Source organism: Vulpes lagopus, chromosome 6 (assembly GCF_018345385.1).
Source record: "Vulpes lagopus strain Blue_001 chromosome 6, ASM1834538v1, whole genome shotgun sequence".
In the NCBI taxonomy this organism is placed as follows: Eukaryota; Metazoa; Chordata; class Mammalia; order Carnivora; family Canidae; genus Vulpes; species Vulpes lagopus.
The window spans coordinates 115,921,302-115,939,330 of NC_054829.1; the positions used below are offsets into that span (position 1 = coordinate 115,921,302).

At 45.8% G+C, this 18,029-nt stretch overlaps 2 protein-coding genes across 3 annotated transcripts in view; one reads left to right on the forward strand and one right to left on the reverse strand.

Moving 5' to 3' along the window:
• ANXA5 (annexin A5) overlaps window positions 1-13,660 on the reverse strand; it is a 42,134-nt gene extending 28,474 nt beyond the window's left edge. Inside the window, exons 1-2 of one of the 2 annotated variants that reach the window (XM_041759430.1) lie at window positions 2,001-2,196; window positions 1,852-1,895 (exon numbers count right to left, since the gene is read on the reverse strand). In XM_041759430.1, the coding sequence (XP_041615364.1) occupies window positions 1,852-1,860 (9 nt within the window). In that variant the 5' untranslated portion in view covers window positions 1,861-1,895; window positions 2,001-2,196. Of the gene's footprint in view, window positions 1-1,851; window positions 1,896-2,000; window positions 2,197-13,600 lie in introns of those variants that run through there. The other variant, XM_041759429.1, reaches the window with a different exon arrangement.
• A 563-nt stretch (window positions 13,661-14,223) lies between these two features.
• LOC121493336 (L-lactate dehydrogenase B chain-like) lies at window positions 14,224-16,099 on the forward strand. Its single transcript, XM_041759114.1, has 2 exons — window positions 14,224-14,241; window positions 14,812-16,099. Exons 1-2 carry the CDS (start codon window positions 14,239-14,241, stop codon window positions 15,907-15,909), a joined length of 1,101 nt encoding a protein of 366 aa, XP_041615048.1. The 5' UTR covers window positions 14,224-14,238; the 3' UTR covers window positions 15,910-16,099.
• Window positions 16,100-18,029: the final 1,930 nt, after the last annotated feature.

An 18,029-nucleotide genomic window follows, 5' to 3' on the forward strand; every position in this document is an offset into this window, starting at 1 on the left:
TCAAATTCTGAAACATTCCCAAGGCAAATTCAATTTAGAACTCGTTCCACGAGTTGGTTAAGAAAAAACAGCTCTTCTGTGTAATCTTTTGCTTTGCTGGGGGGGGGGGGGGGGCGCGAAGCAGTGCCTACAAGGAACAGTTCCCTTCTGTAAAACTGGGTTGAGCAACTGGAAAAAGCTCACCAGAGCTCTACTGGAAAAAGCCATTGCCCACCCTGGGTATTAAAATAACACAGGAAATGGTAGGAAAGGAGGGGAGAGGAGGGGAAGGAGGGAAAGGAGGGGAGAGGAGGAAAAGGAGGGGAGGGGAGAGGAGGGAAAGGAGGGAAAGGAGGGGAGAGGAGGAAATGGAGGGGAGGGGAAGAGGGGAGAGGAGGAAGAAAAGGAGGGGAGAGCAGGGAGGGGAGAGAAGGGAAAGGAGGGGAGAGGAGGAAATGGAGGGGAGGGGAAGGAGGGGAGAGGAGGGGAAGGAGGGGAGAGGAGAGGAAGGAGGGGAGAAGAGGGAAAGGAGGGCAGGGGAGGGGAGAAGAGGGAAAAGAGGGGAGGGGAGAGGAGGGAGAGGAGGGAAAGGAGGGGAGAGGAGAGAAAGGAGGGGAGGGGAGAGGAGGGAAAAGAGGGGAGGGGAGGGAGGGGAGAGGAGGGAAAAGAGGGGAGGGGAGAGGAGGGAAAGGAGGGGAGGGGAAGAGGGGAGAGGAGGAAGAAAAGGAGGGGAGAGAAGGGAGGGGAGAGAAGGGAAAGGAGGGGAGAGGAGGAAATGGAGGGGAGGGGAAGGAGGGGAGAGGAGGGGAAGGAGGGGAGAGGAGAGGAAGGAGGGGAGAAGAGGGAAAGGAGGGCAGGGGAGGGGAGAAGAGGGAAAAGAGGGGAGGGGAGGGGAGAGGAGGGAGAGGAGGGAAAGGAGGGGAGAGGAGGGAAAGGAGGGGAGGGGAGAGGAGGGAAAAGAGGGGAGGGGAGGGGAGGGGAGAGGAGGGAAAAGAGGGGAGGGGAGAGGAGGGAAAGGAGGGGAGGGGAAGGAGGGGAGAGGAGGGAAAGGAGGGGAGAGGAGGGAAAGGAGGGGAGAGGAGAGGAAGGAGGGGAGGGGAGGGAAAGGAGGGGAGGGGAAGGAGGGGAGAGGAGGGAAAGGAGGGGAGAGGAGGGAAAGGAGGGGAGAGGGGGGAAAGGAGGGGAGAGGAGAGGAAGGAGGGGAGGGGAGGGAAAGGAGGGGAGGGGAAGGAGGGGAGAGGAGGGAAAGGAGGGGAGAGGAGGGAAAGGAGGGGAGAGGAGAGGAAGGAGGGGAGGGGAGGGAAAGGAGGGGAGGGGAAGGAGGGGAGAGGAGGGAAAGGAGGGGAGAGGAGGGAAAGGAGGGGAGAGGAGGGAAAGGAGGGGAGAGGAGGGAAAGGAGGGGAGGGAGAGGAGGGGAGGGAGAGGAGGGAGAGGAGGGGAGGGAGAGGAGGGAAAGGGAAGGCAGGCAGGCAGGCAGGCAGGCAGGCAGGCAACCCGAGAAAGGCGGGGAACAAAGCGGCTCTCGCCGCCCGAGCGCCAGGAGCGCTCCCCGCCCGGCTCGGTTCCGCGGCGTCTCGGGACCAGCGCGGGCCCGACAGTCCCTCGCGGCGAGGGGGCGCCCAGAGCCCGCCACGTCACCCGCGGCCGCGCCCCACGGGCCGCTCGCGGGCAGGTTCCGGCGGGCACGACGCGGGAGGAGCCGGGGGCGCGGCAGCGGGGCGGGGGGCGGGGGGCGGCGGGGGAGCAGCTGGGGCCGGTTCCCGGAGGCACCTCCCGCCGGCCCGCACTCCCGGGGCTCGGACGAGCCCTACGGCTCCGGAGTCCGCTCACCACGCGGGCGAACGCGCGCGGCGCCGGGGCGCACGGCCGTACCTGTGCCATGGCGACTGCTCGGGTCCAGGCCGGGGGATGCCAAACTGCAAGACAGACAGACAGACACGGCGGGTTTAGCGAGCCCCAGGCCGGTCCTGCCCGCAGCCCCTCCCCCGAGGCAGCCCCAGCCCCGCTGGGCGAGCACTCACCCGCGGGTGCCACCGGGACCTAAGCGCGCCGAGCCTCGCAGGGAGCCGGGCCGGGCCGGGGACGCGAGCAGAAGAGGCTCCGGGCAGCGGCTGGGAGCGCCCTGGGAGCAGCGGAAACGCCGCCCGCCCGCCGCGCCCCTCCCCTCCCTCGCACCCCGCGGCCGGCCCCGCGAGCCCGGCCCGCCCCCGCCCCGGCCTCAGTGCGCCTGCGCGGGGCGCCGCCGGTCCTGGGCCGCGCAGCCGGGGTGCGGCCGCCGCCTGGAAGCGGGAGGGGGCGCTGCCGCCCGAGGGCCGCGGGAGGGGCGTGGGGACTGCGGCGGGACTCCGGGCCGCGGGCCCCTGGGGCTCCTCCCCCCTCCGTGGCCGCGGGAGCGGCGGCCTCGGCTGCTGCGTCGCTGCCCGCGCCGGCTCACTTCTTGCAAGGCGAGACGGTCCCTGCGCCCAAGGACAGGGCGGCAATGACCTCGGGAGAGAAAACGGGTGAAGCTTTGAGGACCATTTCCCGAGTGTGTTTTTAAGCAAACAAAAAGGGTCCGTGGTCACTTCTTCGACGGGCCTCTCTGAAATGCATGCAGCGCTTTGGCAGCCTGTGTGGGAAATTTCAAAACCCCTGCCTGGGTCAGTTCCCATTTTACAGACCAAGCCTAGACCTTTAATGAAACTTAACTGTGAGCTATGGTCTGTAGTAAGTATGAATAAGGGGGCAGCCGGGGGCGCGGCGGTTTAGCACCACCTGCGGCCCAGGGCGTGATCCCGGAGTCCCAGGATCGAGTCCCACATCGGGCTCCCTGCATGGGGCCTGCTTCCCCCTCTGCCTGTGTCTCTGCCTCTCTCTCTCTCTCTCTCTCATAAATAAAATATTTTAAAAAAAAAAAAGAAAGAAAGAAAGAAATATGCGTAAGTATAGGAGAGTGAGAGACAGAGACTGACTCCGGGATACTGTACCAGGCTGGTACAGGAAAAGAAAAATAGCGCCCTTCTTAGGCTCCCTGGTGTGGGGGAGGAGAGGCCCCAGGGCAGGGGCGACCAGGCCATAGGAGAAGCTTGCAACACTAGACTAGATAACACTAGACGAGATAACATACTCTCAGATGAGAAGAGCAGTGCTGTGGAGATGTCAGGATAAGAGATTAGAATCTAGCCTGCTTTGAGGAGTTAAAGAAGTCTTGTCAAATTAAATGGAGAACTAATGTGATTTTTTTTTTTAATCTGATTCTTTGTATAGAACATTTCATTTGCTTTCACGTGTGAGCCACATGTTTAATCAGAGCCTGACAAAGTCGCAGCAGAGTGGTTGTTTACTGGAAAGGAAGGCAAAATTTAAAAGTATGTGGAGCTTGCAACATACAGGTTACCCCCGCCCCCCTTTTATTCGTTGCCTTTCCTCTTCTCTGGGAGCCTCTTCTCAACCAGGCCAACATCTCTGTATGGCCCCCAGCTCTCCACTTCACAGCTCCCATGACATTCTTGACAGGCTCGTGCGCCTGAAGGCAGCCCTTTCTCTGCATCTTTCTCTCCTCACTTATGCTTTTTGCTTTCTTTGTGCCTTTCACCACGTAGCTCCTGTAACTGGCCTAGAGCATTCTCCCCCCCACACACACACACACATCTACCTGAACTCGATTTGTTCATTGTCTCTATTTTCCTACTCTCAGAGTAATGAAATCACATGAGACCTAAAAATCTTATTGATTCTATAAGGAAAGGCCCATCATGGGTTAATGACTTGCTCTGTGTCCTGCAGCTAAGCTCTGATAGAACTAATGAATTATGAAATCCAGTGTCTTACATACCCCAGTTAGTATTCTTTTGCTTCCACTTACATTGATTTATTCAACTCCTACTCTGAACCAGACACCGTTCTAGGTGCTGGGGAAAGGATAATGCAGTAAATGAAACAAAGTAGGTCATACATTCTGATGGAGGAGACAGGCAATGAACAAATATCTATTATGTCCAGTATGATAGCTACTATAAAGAAAATAAAGTAGGGCTAGAGACTAGGGATGAGGGGAATATTATTTTTTTTTAAGATTTTGTTTATCATGAGAGACAGAGAGAGACAGAGACAGAGACAGAGACAGAGACAGAGACAGAGAGAGAGAGGCAAAGGGAGAAGCAGGTTCCATGCAGGAAGTCCAATGAGGGTCTCCATCTCAGGACTCCAGGATCACACTCTAGCCAAAGGCAGATGCTCAATTGCTGAGCCACCCAGGTGACCTAGGAATATCATTTGGCAAAGGTGATTTTAAAGCATTTCTTGAGGAGAAACGGAATTATTATAATTTAATTGCATTTGATAACTATGTACTGGGCACCCAAAAACTAAAACAGGAGACAAACTACATCATAAAAGAAATGCAATCAAAATGCAACCGGTTTCAGAGGAGGGACCGCTAATGGCTTGTCAAGGGATTCTAAAAATTGAGATGACATTTGAATTAGGCTTCTAGGGAGGATATTTTGTCATTCAATGAAGGAAAAAAAAAAAAAGATGATCTCTGGTTAGGAACAGCAAAACCAGAAGGAAAGTGCTTTTTTGTGCGGAGAGTGAAAAGTGCATAGAGAGAAACTGTGACTTAGATGCTGCTTTGAATAGTATATTTAATTGATGGATTTTGAATGAATGGTTTTTAAACTCCTGGGTATAATAAATAATGGCCAGTAAGGAAATTTCCTTTACTATCTCTTAAAAACAGTATCAATCATCCATTTCCAAAAGTCTCTGATCAGAGTCCAAAAGTCATTCTCAGAATCTCCACCAGACCCTCTGTCAGCTCTAATATTTTGATCATATATCTATTGACCTACCGTTTTCCTTGAATATAATGATCCATAAAGAGAGAGAAAAATGAGTAATGGGCTTTGCATAAGTTAGTACAAGAAAACTTTTTCCTCATTTTAGAAGAGTAGGAGTCTTGTGTTTTAAAAGACTATATATTTTCAACTAGCCTACTTTAAAACTTGATTTTAGGGGCACCTGGGTGGCTCAGTTGGTTAAGTGTCTGACTCTTGATTTCAGCTGACATCATGATTTCAGGGTCATGAGATTGAACCCTGCATCAGGCTCCTTGCTCACTGCAGAGTCAGCTTGAGATTCTCTCTCCCTCCCTCTGCCCTTTCCCATGCGCAGGCTCGCTCTCTCTCCCCCGCTTAAATAAAATCTTTAAAAAAATAAAATAAAATTGATTTTGTTTAATAAATATAGTTGTTATAAATTGTGATTACTAAAAGGAGAAAGGGAGAAGACAGGAACATGAATTATAATAGGCAGAGGAAATGAGAGAATGCCTATGGAGTAAGGCAGGAGATAGATAAAAAGGGAAAGTAGGAATGCCCTGGCTCTCACACTAGAGCTGGAAAGAGCATACCCACTGAGGTCAGGGAGAACTAGGTTCAAATCCCCACTGTGCTGCACACCAGGCATGTGATCCTAGGTTTCCTTATCTAAATTGGTGGTTACCAGGCACCTAGGTAGCTCAATTGGTTGAGCTTCTGCCTTTGGTTCAGGTCATGATCCCAGGGTCCTGGGATTGAGCTTCATATCTCTCTGCATATCTTTTTCTTCCTCTCGCTCTGCCTGCTGCTCTGCCTGCTTGGGTGCATTCTTGTGTGTATGTGTGTGTGTGTGTGTGTGTGTGAGAGAGAGAGAGAGAGAGAGAGAGAGAGAGAAATAGTCTTTAAAAAATAAAATAAATATTAAAAAATAAAGTAGTGGTTAGAAAATAAATAAATAAATAAATAAATAAATAAATAAATAAATAAATAAATAAAGTGGTGGTTGGGATTAAATGAGCTAATTTGTGAAAATGCCTAACAATTGGTTAGATTGGTTTCATTCCTCCATGGCTCTACCACCCAAAAACTTTATCACGCTCAGCTCCTATTCTGAGGACTCAGTCCCCACTCTCACAACGAAAACAAAATTAACCTCCTTGGTCCCACTGCTCTACTGCCACAGGGCCTATCCTATCACCAGCCAATTCAAGCCTGGCAGGCCTCTACTTTTGGGAGCCAACCTGATGATTCCTGGTGCCATTTCCCTTCTGCCTCCTGTTTTTCCCTCATCCAGAGTCTTCCATCTGTGGCTCCTATTGACATGCAGCTAAACTAGACTCTCCTCCACATGCAGGCCTCCGTGGTCCCCATGGGATGGTGCCAAGGACTCCAGAAGCACTACTTGAAATTTAATTCAAGCCATCTACCTGGCCTCAGCTCGTCCACCCATGAGCATCTCGGGGTGAGAAGTGCAGGTGCATTCCTCTGCAGATTTTTCCCTGTTGCCCCCCTCACTTGTTTATCCCAGCAGTGACACAGGAATGCAGCTAGCATTCTAGTGGTTTCCCCATCCTTGTACTTTAGATCTCAAGTGATTATAGTGTCCTTAGGGAAAATTGGTTCAGACTTACTTTCAGAATCTTGTCCTGAGCCAACAGTGTTAAATTATTAGAAGACCCTTTAATCTCCCCTTCCTGAGATCCATGTGCACACCAGAAATTAAAAGCAGAGACTCCTCAGGAGACATTTAGCTTTAGATGTCCTTCCACTGTTTTTATTTAAAACAATATATGAATTTATCCAGTAAAATATAAATCAACTTCCTTAGCAGGAAACTGGAATGTAGGTCGTGGATAAATAATTAGGTAAAGAAAATTCTCAGAAGAATCTTTCAGACAGGGATGCCTGGGTGGCTCAGCAGTTGAGCATCTGCCTTCGGCTCAGAGAGTGATCCTGGAGTCCCTGGACGGAGTCCCACCTCGGGCTCCCTGCATGGAGCCTGCTTCTCCCCCTGCCTGTGTCTCTGCCTCTCTCTCTCTGTGTCTCTCACGAATAAATAACTAAAATCTTAAAATAAAATAAAATTTATTTTAAAAAAAAGAATATTTCAGACAATGTTTTAGGCTTGATTGAAATCTTCAGAGTTATTAGCAATAACACACAGTAAAAATACTCAGCCTACTTATAAAAGGCTACTTTTTCTAGTTTATTACTGAATCCCCAGCACCTCGCATGGTGCCCAGCACTTAGTAGCTGCACATTGAATATTTTGAAAGAATGAGTGAATGGATGAATGAATCCATTGTGGTGTGCTGTGGGGTTTTAATGTTTAACAATGACTGCTATTAACTGCAAACCATTGATATTCAGGGTGAGGAAGATTGAAAAAAAAGTTAAAAGGAAACCTTGTAAGAGAATTTTACCAGAGAAATAGATAATATTCTCAGACAAGAATTCTGAATTCTGGAGACGACTTATCCCTGGGTGGGTAAAGTTTTGTTTTATGACATTACTAGTGTGTGACCTTGGACAATGATTTGATTTTTCCTAATTTGGGGTGGTGGTTAGCATTAGATGAGCTCATTTATTTAATGCCTAAAAATAACAGGAAGATTGGTTTCAATTTCTCATCCCTCATTCTCCTTCCAAAAATCTCTCACCACTAAACCCCACCCTCATTTTCCATGCTGATGATTCAGTCCCCCTCCCATCCCACTCAAAAACCAAAATTAAGTCCCCTGAATCCACTGCTCCAGGGCCGTAGGCCTTTCCTATCAATAGCCAACTTCTCAGCACTCACCTCCAGCTCCAACCCACTCCTACTCCTGGGGTAAGTCTATGGTCCTCTCAGCATTGGTTGCTTTATCTGGGGTTTTTCTCCACACATTCAACAAATTAATTGTGTCAGACCCTGGCACTGAGAATACAGTAATTTAAAAAAAAAAAAAAAAAAAAGATGCATAGGATCTGTCCAGTTAGAGCACGCAGTCAAACAAAGTAAAGGAGGTGACACAGCAGAATTCCACTAACATTGGGGTAGAGGTAAGAGAGCAGAAGGCAGGTTTATCCAAGGAAAGCCTTCTCAGGGTGGGTGTGTGCCTATCTTCGAAGTCAAACAGGGATCAAAGCTAGAACTATAATACCCCATTCCTCCCCCACTTTCTGCCATCTTGTTACTTGTATAAAATGAGAATGAACATTCAGAGCAGAACAACTGAGGAGGGATTTTGCCTGAGAAAGGGGAGGAAGAGGACTCACTCTCTAAAAGATGCTGTAACAGTCACCCTCACACGCTGGACACTGCCATTCTCCTCTAAAATCTTCCAATCTAATCCCCACTCCCTGACAGCTTCCTCCTGTCTTCCACATTCTCGCACCATTCCAGGCCTGTCTCCTATGACTCTCCGACATGATGCAAACCTCTACTTCCTCTCTTTACTCCCAGCCTACCAACCTTTCTCCTGCTTCTGTCTTTTCTGCCCAACCCCCAGCCTGTCAGCAGACATAACAGCCACCATCTTGTCATCATTACCCCCTTCACAGTCCAGTCTACTGTCTTCACATGCCCCAATGACCTGACCACGCCATCACGTGCCCCATATGTGGGCTGCTGAGTGTCAGTGGACATAAGCAATCATACCACAGATTGGCCCTGCAACAAATTTGGGGTAATCAGTCTCAGTGGGACCCTCAGCATTTCTTAGCAACCCTTGAATCTGTCCTTGTGCAGCTTTTTCCACCCCTCATGATACTGATTTTAGTCTTCAACTGTACTTAAGATCCTAGCCTTCCCATCTCTCCCAGCAAATGGCCTTAATTCCTGCTTAACAACCCCACTTGCCCTGAATTCTCATCCTTCTCTCGCAAATACATCATGTCCACACCCATTCTTATGGCCCTTCTCGCTCAGAGGAGGAGAAGCTCCTCTTCCTACCTGAGGTTTAAGGTTCATTCCCCAGGATTATGATCTTACACTTATCTGTATTTAAATCTTTTCCCTCCACTAGCTTCTTTCTTTCAGCCCAAATTAACAAAGCTGTTTAAATCAGGACTCTCTTAGTTTAAAGTGACAGAAACCCAATTCAAGCCAGCTTACCCTAAAAGAGGGATTTTTATAAGGTGTCCAGCAAGATCTTTAACTGTAAAAAATAAGAACCCATTCTAACTATCGGAAGCAAGGAATTATTAAAGGATTTTTAGGCACCTTGGCACAATGTCTGGCAAGACTAGGAGATCATCCTTGGTGGGCACGCAGGCTGGACAACAGCCAAATCTCACTGCCGGCTTCTCCATGCAGAAGCTACCACTGGCAAACTAATGCTGGGCATAGAACAAACCTGCTAGAACTTCAGCCCTTTGCCTCTTAGATCTCTCCACGCTACTCTGCCAAGATCTCCAGAAGGTGAGTTCCGTGGAACATTTGTGTCCTTACCTTGCTTGAAGTGGTCACACCACAGTCATACCAGGCACATCTCTTGACAAAGTCTGGGTTCCACTGTGGTTGAAGAGCCTGGAACTACATTCCCCAGAATCCCTTGCTAGAGTTTGTCAAGGAGAAGCATTTGCCAAGATTTAGAAAACAGTAGAGGTGAGAGTTGCACTGGGGGCATGGATGGACACAAAATTCCTCACAAGTTCCTGAAAAGGTCTGGTGAACCGGTGGTTCCCAGTGTAAGGCTGCGGAACAAGACAGTCAGTTGGGCTTTCTGAGGATTGCAGCAGCTCCCTGGCAATCTCCTGAGAACCCCTGCTGTCTCTGGCACTTCAGAATGAGGCATTCACTGGTGGCTTCCCTGATCTGCACTGCCATTTTTCTAGCAATTGGGGAAGCCACTAATACCTTATATTAAGCTTTTCGTAACTATATTAAACAGAGTGGCCTTTCTTTTCTCAACCAAACCCAGATTGGTTCAACTGAGTTGGAGCCTTGCCAAAAATAAGCGTGTTGCTGCATAAATTTGGCAGTTACATTAAAATAACATAAAGGAGATGCCATCAGCAAACATACCAGGAGACATCAATTTGGGAGATGTCTACAGGGTGTGGGGGGGCTGGCTTCTCAAATGTCCCCAGGCCTCACAGAAGACATGCCCAGGTTCGTGGTGATGACATTTTGTCTATTTAGGGCGAGGTCCTGCCAGATTGATCTAACCGTATCGGTGTGACCCCAACAGCATATGATCTTTCCCTTTCACAAACCACATGGATCTAACCTCTAAGCTCTGGATGATTTCTTTTTCCTGACACTATCAGGAGCCTGCTACTTTGTCCTCAATTTTCCTATGAGATACCCAGTGGCTTTGCAACTATAGGCAAGGTTTAGAAGCCAAGGGCTACTGAGTAGGGCAGGTGTGGCCCAGCCCTGACAGAGTTACCCTCTCCTGAATCAGTCTCCCATGGTCCATTCTGACTGGTACAACCTAATCATATGCTCTCTCTAGCCTCAAGGGCTTGGAAAGTAAGATGCAGTTTCAACTTTACGGAAGTAGGAAATTTCACTCCCACATTAAGTTCACAGGAGGAAAAAAAAAAAACAGAAATGCCAATAAAGGGGAAGTAGGATAGATGACATGCATATAGCTCTCTCTGTCTCTTTTTTCTCTCTCATACACCAGCTTTCTCCTTGTGGCAAAACATGGCTACCATTACCTCAGGATCACATTCTTCCAGCTTTATAAAAGCTTTCTCTCCCAAGTTGAACTTGGGAAAGTTCAACTTGGAAAGATCTGATTGGACCCTAGTCACACCCCCCACCATAATCACATGATCTGGTAGAGAATTTCCTAGAAGAGATTATTTTTGTAAATCAGGGTTTCTCAACCATGGCCATTATTTTTTTTTAAGTTTGTTTATTTATTTATCCATTTGTTTATTTATTTTTTAGTAATCTCTACAACTAACATGGGGCTTGAACTCACAAGCCCAAGATCAAGAGTCACGTGCTCCTCTGAGTCAACCATGGCACAACTGACCTTTTGGGCTGGATAATTATTGGTTGTAGGGGACAAACAGAGCTGTCCTGTGCATTGTAGGGTGTTGGGCAGCATCTCCAGACTATACCCACTATTTGTCAGTAGCACCTCCCACACACACATCGTGACAAATAAAAATAACTCCCAACATTGGCAAATGTCCCCTGTGGGGCAAAATTGTCCCAGTTGAGAAGCACAGATCTGTGTGAGGGATTTCTTGCTGAGCCATAGCTCCATGTTCCATTTGTTTCCATGTCACTCAGCCTTCAGCAAGCCTGCCCATTGCCAACTACACATCTAAATCACCACATGAACTCTAGACTCATTTGTCTACCTGTCTGTTACTCATATCTCAACAAGGATATCCTATGGCTAACTCAAAGCCAACATGTCCAAACCTAACTCATCATTTTGCCTCTAAGATTAACTCTTTTTTTCACATTCCCTGCCCTGGTTAAAGACATCAGTGTTAATCATTCATGCACAACTCTAGCAGTACTTCTACATCCTTCACTGTCCCTCACCAACCCCATCCACCACCACCTACGAAGGAGCAGATTCTAATAACAGCTCTCCTTGTCTTATATTGGCTCCCTCTCCCCACCTGGTATTACAATAGTCTTCCATTAGCTTCTCACTTTCTCCTCTAATTTACCTTCTAAATGTAAATCAATAGATTTTCAGCAGATCCAAATTGCTTATGGAAAATAGTCAGAATTTTTTTTAAAGATTTTATTTCCTTTTTTCATGAGAGACACAGGAGAGAGAGAGGCAGAGATATAGGCAGAGGGAGAAGCAGGCTCCCTGCCGGGAGAGATGCCTGATTCACGACTCCATCCCAGGACTCTGGGATCAGGACCTGAGCCAAAGGCAGATGCTCAACCACTGAACCACCCAAGTGCCCCGATAGTCAGAATTCTTTAACAACATATATAATGACTTTCTTGAACTTTTCTACCAGATTTACTCCCACTGGCTGCTTTCTTGCTAATAAACTATTTAAAAGTTCCTGGTTTTGCATTTTTATCTCCCTTGCCTGCCTCTACCTCCCTTCCCGTACATTTCTCTTAGTTCAGGGGTGAGCTCCTATTCCTCCTTCAAGACCCATCATAAGCATCTTTTCTCTCATTTTTCTTTCTTAAGATTCCTCTTCATCATACATTCTGATTTCTTGACAGCAACCTCATGAGAGACCCTGAGCCACCTCTACTCAGCTAACCAGCTCCTAAATTTCTGACCCACAGAAATGACAAAATTAAAAAATATATATTTTCTGTTTTAAGCCACCAAGTCTGGGGAATCTGTTACAGAGCAACAGATGACTAATTCAAATAGTTTAGCTACAGAGGTCAACATGAATGAAGTTCTAGATCCAAGTTCTAAGTTTAGGGGCTCAGTCTCCAACTCAAGCTTCACCTTGCTTTTGAATGATATCTATGAATTGTTTTATTTCTGCACTTTGATTTGGAAACACAGTAAAAATGATTGTGTTTAAAAAATGTGTTTGAGTTGTCTGGGTAGTTCAGTCAGTTATGTGTCCAACAATTGATTTCAGCTCAGGTCATGATCTCAAAGTTGTGAGATCCAGGACCTCGTGGGGGGGCTAGTGCTGAGTGTGGAGCCTGCTGATGATTCTCTCTCTCCTTCTCCCTCTGATCCTCCCTTCTCTAAAAATGTGTTTGGGTGAATTAGCTGCTCGATATTCATACAGTAATACACAAAGGAAGAGTTCAAAGTTCTATTATTATTTAATGTGGCTTTAAAGATTCAGAATGGAAACTGAGGGACCCACCAAAACACATTTTCCTTTACATTCCAGTTTCTATCTTTCAAAGAATCAGTCTACAGAATACGAACAGAGAATCTAATTCTGATTTTCTAGACAATCAGTTAGGAATGTAATTTTGATTTCATAAAGAAAACTCTCCACTATAAAGGAAAGTTCTAAACTTAAACAGTTTACTTATTTTAAAATTTAGTGTGTAGGAACAATCATCATCAAAATGAGAATAGATAAATAAATGGAATACTCATGTATTGGGATGGTATTCAGCAATAGAAAAGGTCACAACGTAGAATAATCTCAAAAACATGTTGAATAAAAGAAATAAGACACAAAAAGATACATTCTCTCGGATTCCACTTGCATGAAGTTCAGCAACATGAAAACTAGGCTATAGTAATAGAAACCAAGAGCCGGGATGCCTGGGTGGCTCAGTGGTTGAGCGCCTGCCTTGGGCTCAGGTTGTGATCCCAGGCTCTTGCGATAAGGGTCCCAGGATCAAGAATGGAATCAGGCTCCCTGAAGGAAGTCTGCTTCTCCCTCCCTCCCAGAGGGAGAAGGCAGATGTCTCTGCCTCTGTGTGTGTGTGTGTGTGTGTGTGTGTGTGTGTGTATCTCATGAATAATAAATAAAATCTTTAAAAAAAAAAAAGAGCAGTTCTTATAGGGGTAAAGTTGACTAATAGGAGGAACAGGAGAATTTTCTGGGAGCAATGGAAACATTCTTTACCTGATTTGGGTGACAACTACATAGGAGTATATAGTTATCAAAACCCGTGATTTAGGATTTACCTATGTTCATTTCACTTTATGTAAATTTTAGCTCATTCTAAAAAAGACAGCATTTAAAAATAGTGCCTAATATCAAAACTGGATTATGTTTCCTCACTAGAAAGATAACTTCTGCTTTAGAAGGTGTAAACAGGGGATTTGGGACACCAAATTGAAAGAGCCTCCACATCACACAAGTGAAACTAAGCAAATATTTCCAAATATTTCAGAAAGCTACCTTTGAGGAAAATAAACCCCAAGCCTCCAGAGCCATGATAAATACACACTGATTCTTACCACAAGCCCATTCCTCTCTCGAGCTGCACTTGGGTAGAAAAGCATGCAATTCTCACTTCTGAGCCTGCCCTGTTCAGCACACACAGGCAGGGGACCCTCCGCACAGCAGGAAGGCCCAGGGAGCAGGGCTCAGCAAAGGAGTCCAGGCCCTGGCCGGCTGCCCCGAGCGTGACTCAGCGTCCAGGAATCGCACACGTGCAGAGTAGGATGGGTGCTGGCACAGAAAGGAGACTAAAAGGGGAAAAACACACTGACAAATCCTTCACAGTTGTGAACTGCGACTGCAGAGGGACACATGGGAGCCGCCGTTGGAACAGAAAAGGGAGCATTTGACACACTTAGCCCAGACCCGAGAAGACCAGCGGCCTGCACCTGACATCAGGGAGAGCAGTTAGGAGCCAGGGCACTGGGCTCGCACCTAGAAAGACAAGGCAGAAAAGGCACAAACTATAGGCTCAGTGAGGCAGAAGGCATCGTTGGCGGGGGCGGGGGGGGGGTGTAGGGGGTTGGGACAATTTTGTATAGAATTCGAGCTTCTACCAATTAAATACAGACACCAGGTTCTTCACCAGGTCTCCTGGGATTCCCTTTGGCCTTGCTGCTCAACACCCTTTACGATTCACCCTTACCTCGGGAACATGGTTTGTAGGGTCTTTGTTATTTTTGCCCAACACGCATATCCCAAATGCCCCTTAATTTCTTAGGGAAATACAGCTCTACCTGCAGCCCCTCACCTCCAGCGCTGTCAGTGTTTCCCTAAATGGTGGTAGCTTGGATGTCCTGGCTTCGTTAAGTCTCTCCTAACCAACGCCCCTAATCTGGGTTAGGTGCCTTTCTCTGGGCGCCCTAGTACCAAGTACCTTGAACTATGGTAAAGTATATTGTATCTGTATATACAGATACAGTATATTTTACATAAATATATATATTTATTGCATAAATATATACTTTACATAAATATATACAGATAAAGTATATCTGTATATTGTGGCTGCCTGTTGATTTTCTTTTTAACTGTGAAATATCTCAAACTATAGAAAAACTTAAAAATGATACTTTGTTACCAATTAAAACCTTGTTACAATTAACACCTCGTTCATTACACATACTTTAAAATGAAATAAAATGTTAGACACAGAATAGTACTGCCAATGTGATTCCCTGCTTATATATCTTAGTTATTTATATTTTTAATCAAAAACAATATATAGGCTCTCTCCTTGCGGATCCTGCGCCGGCGGAGACGGACGCTGCTAACCTGGTCTCCTTCGCGCGTCCCTTACAGCCACTGGTCTCGGAGCACAATGGCAACTCTTAAGGAAAAACTGATTGCACCAGTTGCAGAAGAAGAGGCTGCAATCCCAAACAATAAGATCACTGTAGTGGGTGTTGGACAAGTTGGTATGGCATGTGCCATCAGCATTCTGGGAAAGTCTCTGGCTGATGAACTTGCCCTTGTGGATGTTTTAGAAGATAAACTCAAAGGAGAAATGATGGATCTACAGCATGGGAGCTTATTTCTACAGACACCTAAAATTGTGGCAGATAAAGATTACTCTGTGACTGCCAATTCTAAGATTGTGGTGGTGACTGCAGGAGTCCGCCAGCAGGAGGGAGAGAGCCTCCTCAATCTGGTGCAAAGGAATGTTAATGTCTTCAAATTCATTATTCCTCAGATAGTCAAGTACAGTCCTGATTGTATCATAATTGTGGTTTCCAACCCAGTGGATATTCTTACATATGTTACCTGGAAACTAAGTGAACTACCTAAGCACCGTGTGATTGGAAGTGGGTGTAATCTGGATTCTGCTAGATTTCGCTATTTTATGGCTGAAAAACTTGGCATTCATCCCAGCAGCTGCCATGGATGGATTTTGGGAGAACATGACGACTCAAGTGTGGCTGTGTGGAGTGGAGTGATTGTGGCAGGTGTTTCTCTTCAGGAACTGAATCCAGAAATGGGAACAGACAACGACAGTGAAAATTGGAAGGAAGTGCATAAGATGGTGGTTGAAAGTGCCTATGAAGTCATCAAGCTAAAAGGATATACCAACTGGGCTATTGGATTAAGTGTGGCTGATCTCATTGAATCCATGTTGAAAAATCTCTCCAGGATTCATCCAGTGTCAACAATGGTGAAGGGCATGTATGGTATTGAGAATGAAGTCTTCCTGAGTCTTCCGTGTATCCTGAACGCTCGGGGCTTAACCAGTGTGATCAATCAGAAGCTGAAGGATGATGAGGTTGCCCAGCTCAAGAAAAGTGCAGATACCTTGTGGGATATCCAGAAAGACCTAAAAGATCTGTGACTTCTGGCTTCTAGGCTGTAGAAATTTAAAACCATGATGTAATTAACTGTGAGCCTTTAGTTCTTCATCCATATACATGGATCACAGTTTGCTTTTATCTTCCTAAATATGTGAATCTGGGCTCACAGAATCAAAGCCCATGCTTGGTTTAATGCTTGCAATATGAGCCTTGAACAAATAAAATTAACTACCGTAAAAAAAAAAAAAAAAAAACAATATATAGGGCAGCCCCGGTGGCTCAGCGGTTTAGCACTGTCTACAACCCAGGGCGTGATCCTGGAGACCCGGGATGGAGTCCCACGTCAGGCTCCCTGAATGGAGTCTGCTTTTCCCTCCACCTGTGTCTCTGCCTCTCTCTCTCCTCTCTGTGTATTCTCATGAATAAATAAATAAAATCTTAAAAAAAAACAATATATAGCATTACTATATGTTTCAAATTTAATACATGTACTCCAACAATTCTTTCACTGTACCTTGTGTTTTGATATCATAGTCATGAAGGAATTAAGACATCAAAAAACAAATCATAAAAGACAAACTAACCTGGGCATGTGGGTGGCTCACGCAGTTAAGCCTCTGGCGTCAGAGCAGGTCATGATCCCAGGGTCCTGGGATGGAGCCCCACCATGTGCTCCCCTCTAAGATGGAGAAGCCTGCTTCTCGCTCCCCTTCTGCTTGCTGCTACCCCTGCTTGTGCACACTCTCTCTTTCTGTATCAAATAAATAAATAAAATCTTTAAAAAAAAAAAGAAAGAAAAACTAACCCATTTGATTGCATTAAAATTAAAAACTGAATGACAATTATATAAATGAAGTTAAAATATAAGCTGTTAAGTATAACTACTTTTTAAAATAATTATTCTTTCAAAGACATTCATGCTCATAATTCTATAAGTCAAGTTTTTTATTATGTTTAAAGTTTAAGTCTCTCCCCTTACTTGCTCCTATTATTAAGTTCCATTTTTCAAAAGTAGATTTTTTTCAACTCTTTTAACTATTTTTTTTCTAGAATTAGTCTCCATGTTTTTAAACATGTGTTTTTTTATAGGACCTATTGACTCCATAGCATTGAAGACAATGATTTATGAACTTTCTTCACACACACTCTCTCTTGCTCACTCTTTCTCCACTAGTACAGTAGATAGAACTTCTAGGCAGAGCAATATTCAGTGCTTACATTAGCACAATTATGTAAATATAATTCATTGAAGAACCATGTTAATGTCCCAATTTCGCTTTCTTTCATCTGTAGCTTTTTGTTTTCCCTATTGTCTCCACTACCCTCATTGGTATCATTGCCTGTGTGCCTTTAATTATCTTTAAATTCCTCCCAAAAGAGGAATTTCTTTAATATTTAATACATGCAAATTCACCAGAAAATACAGACACACATGTATGTTAAGTCTGAATGTATGTGTTTTCCCCTGGATGTATTTTATAGGCAACCTTTCTATTTTTTAAAAGATTTTATTTATTTATTCATGAGAGACACAGAGAGAGGCAGAGACATAGGCAAATGGAGAAGCAGGCTCCCTGCAGGGAGCCTGATGCAGGACTCAATCCCAGGATCCTGGGATCACAATCTGAGCCAAAGACAAACACTCACACTGAGCCACCCAGGCACCCCTCCAGACAACCCTTCCAAAGCAAGCTTTCCATCCTGTCTGGTCCAGTTGTTCTATATCTGCTGCCAGCCCCCTGCCTGAGACTTCTCCTCAATGTTACCCTAGATATAGGATAACCTAACTCATCCTAATTTCCCAGAGACTGGCCCAGTTTTAAAGCTGAAAATCCCACATCTCGCACACCCCTTCCTCAGGTCTAGACAAATTAGAACAATTGGTCAACCTACCTGGACATCCCTTTGCCTCATTCCTGGTTCAGGTCTTGTTTCCTGGATCCTGGATCTTCTTCTTGGTTTCTTTCCTTGTTTTGTGGAACACATTCTCCAGTATTTTCCTGAAAAGGAGATAATATTTTTTTCTTTTGTCTTTAAATTCAATTTAAGTAATATATACTGCATTATTAAGTACAGCGGTAGAATTTAGTGGTTCATGAGTTGCACGTAACACCCAGTGCTCATAACATCACATGCCCTCCTTAATGCCCATCACTCAGTT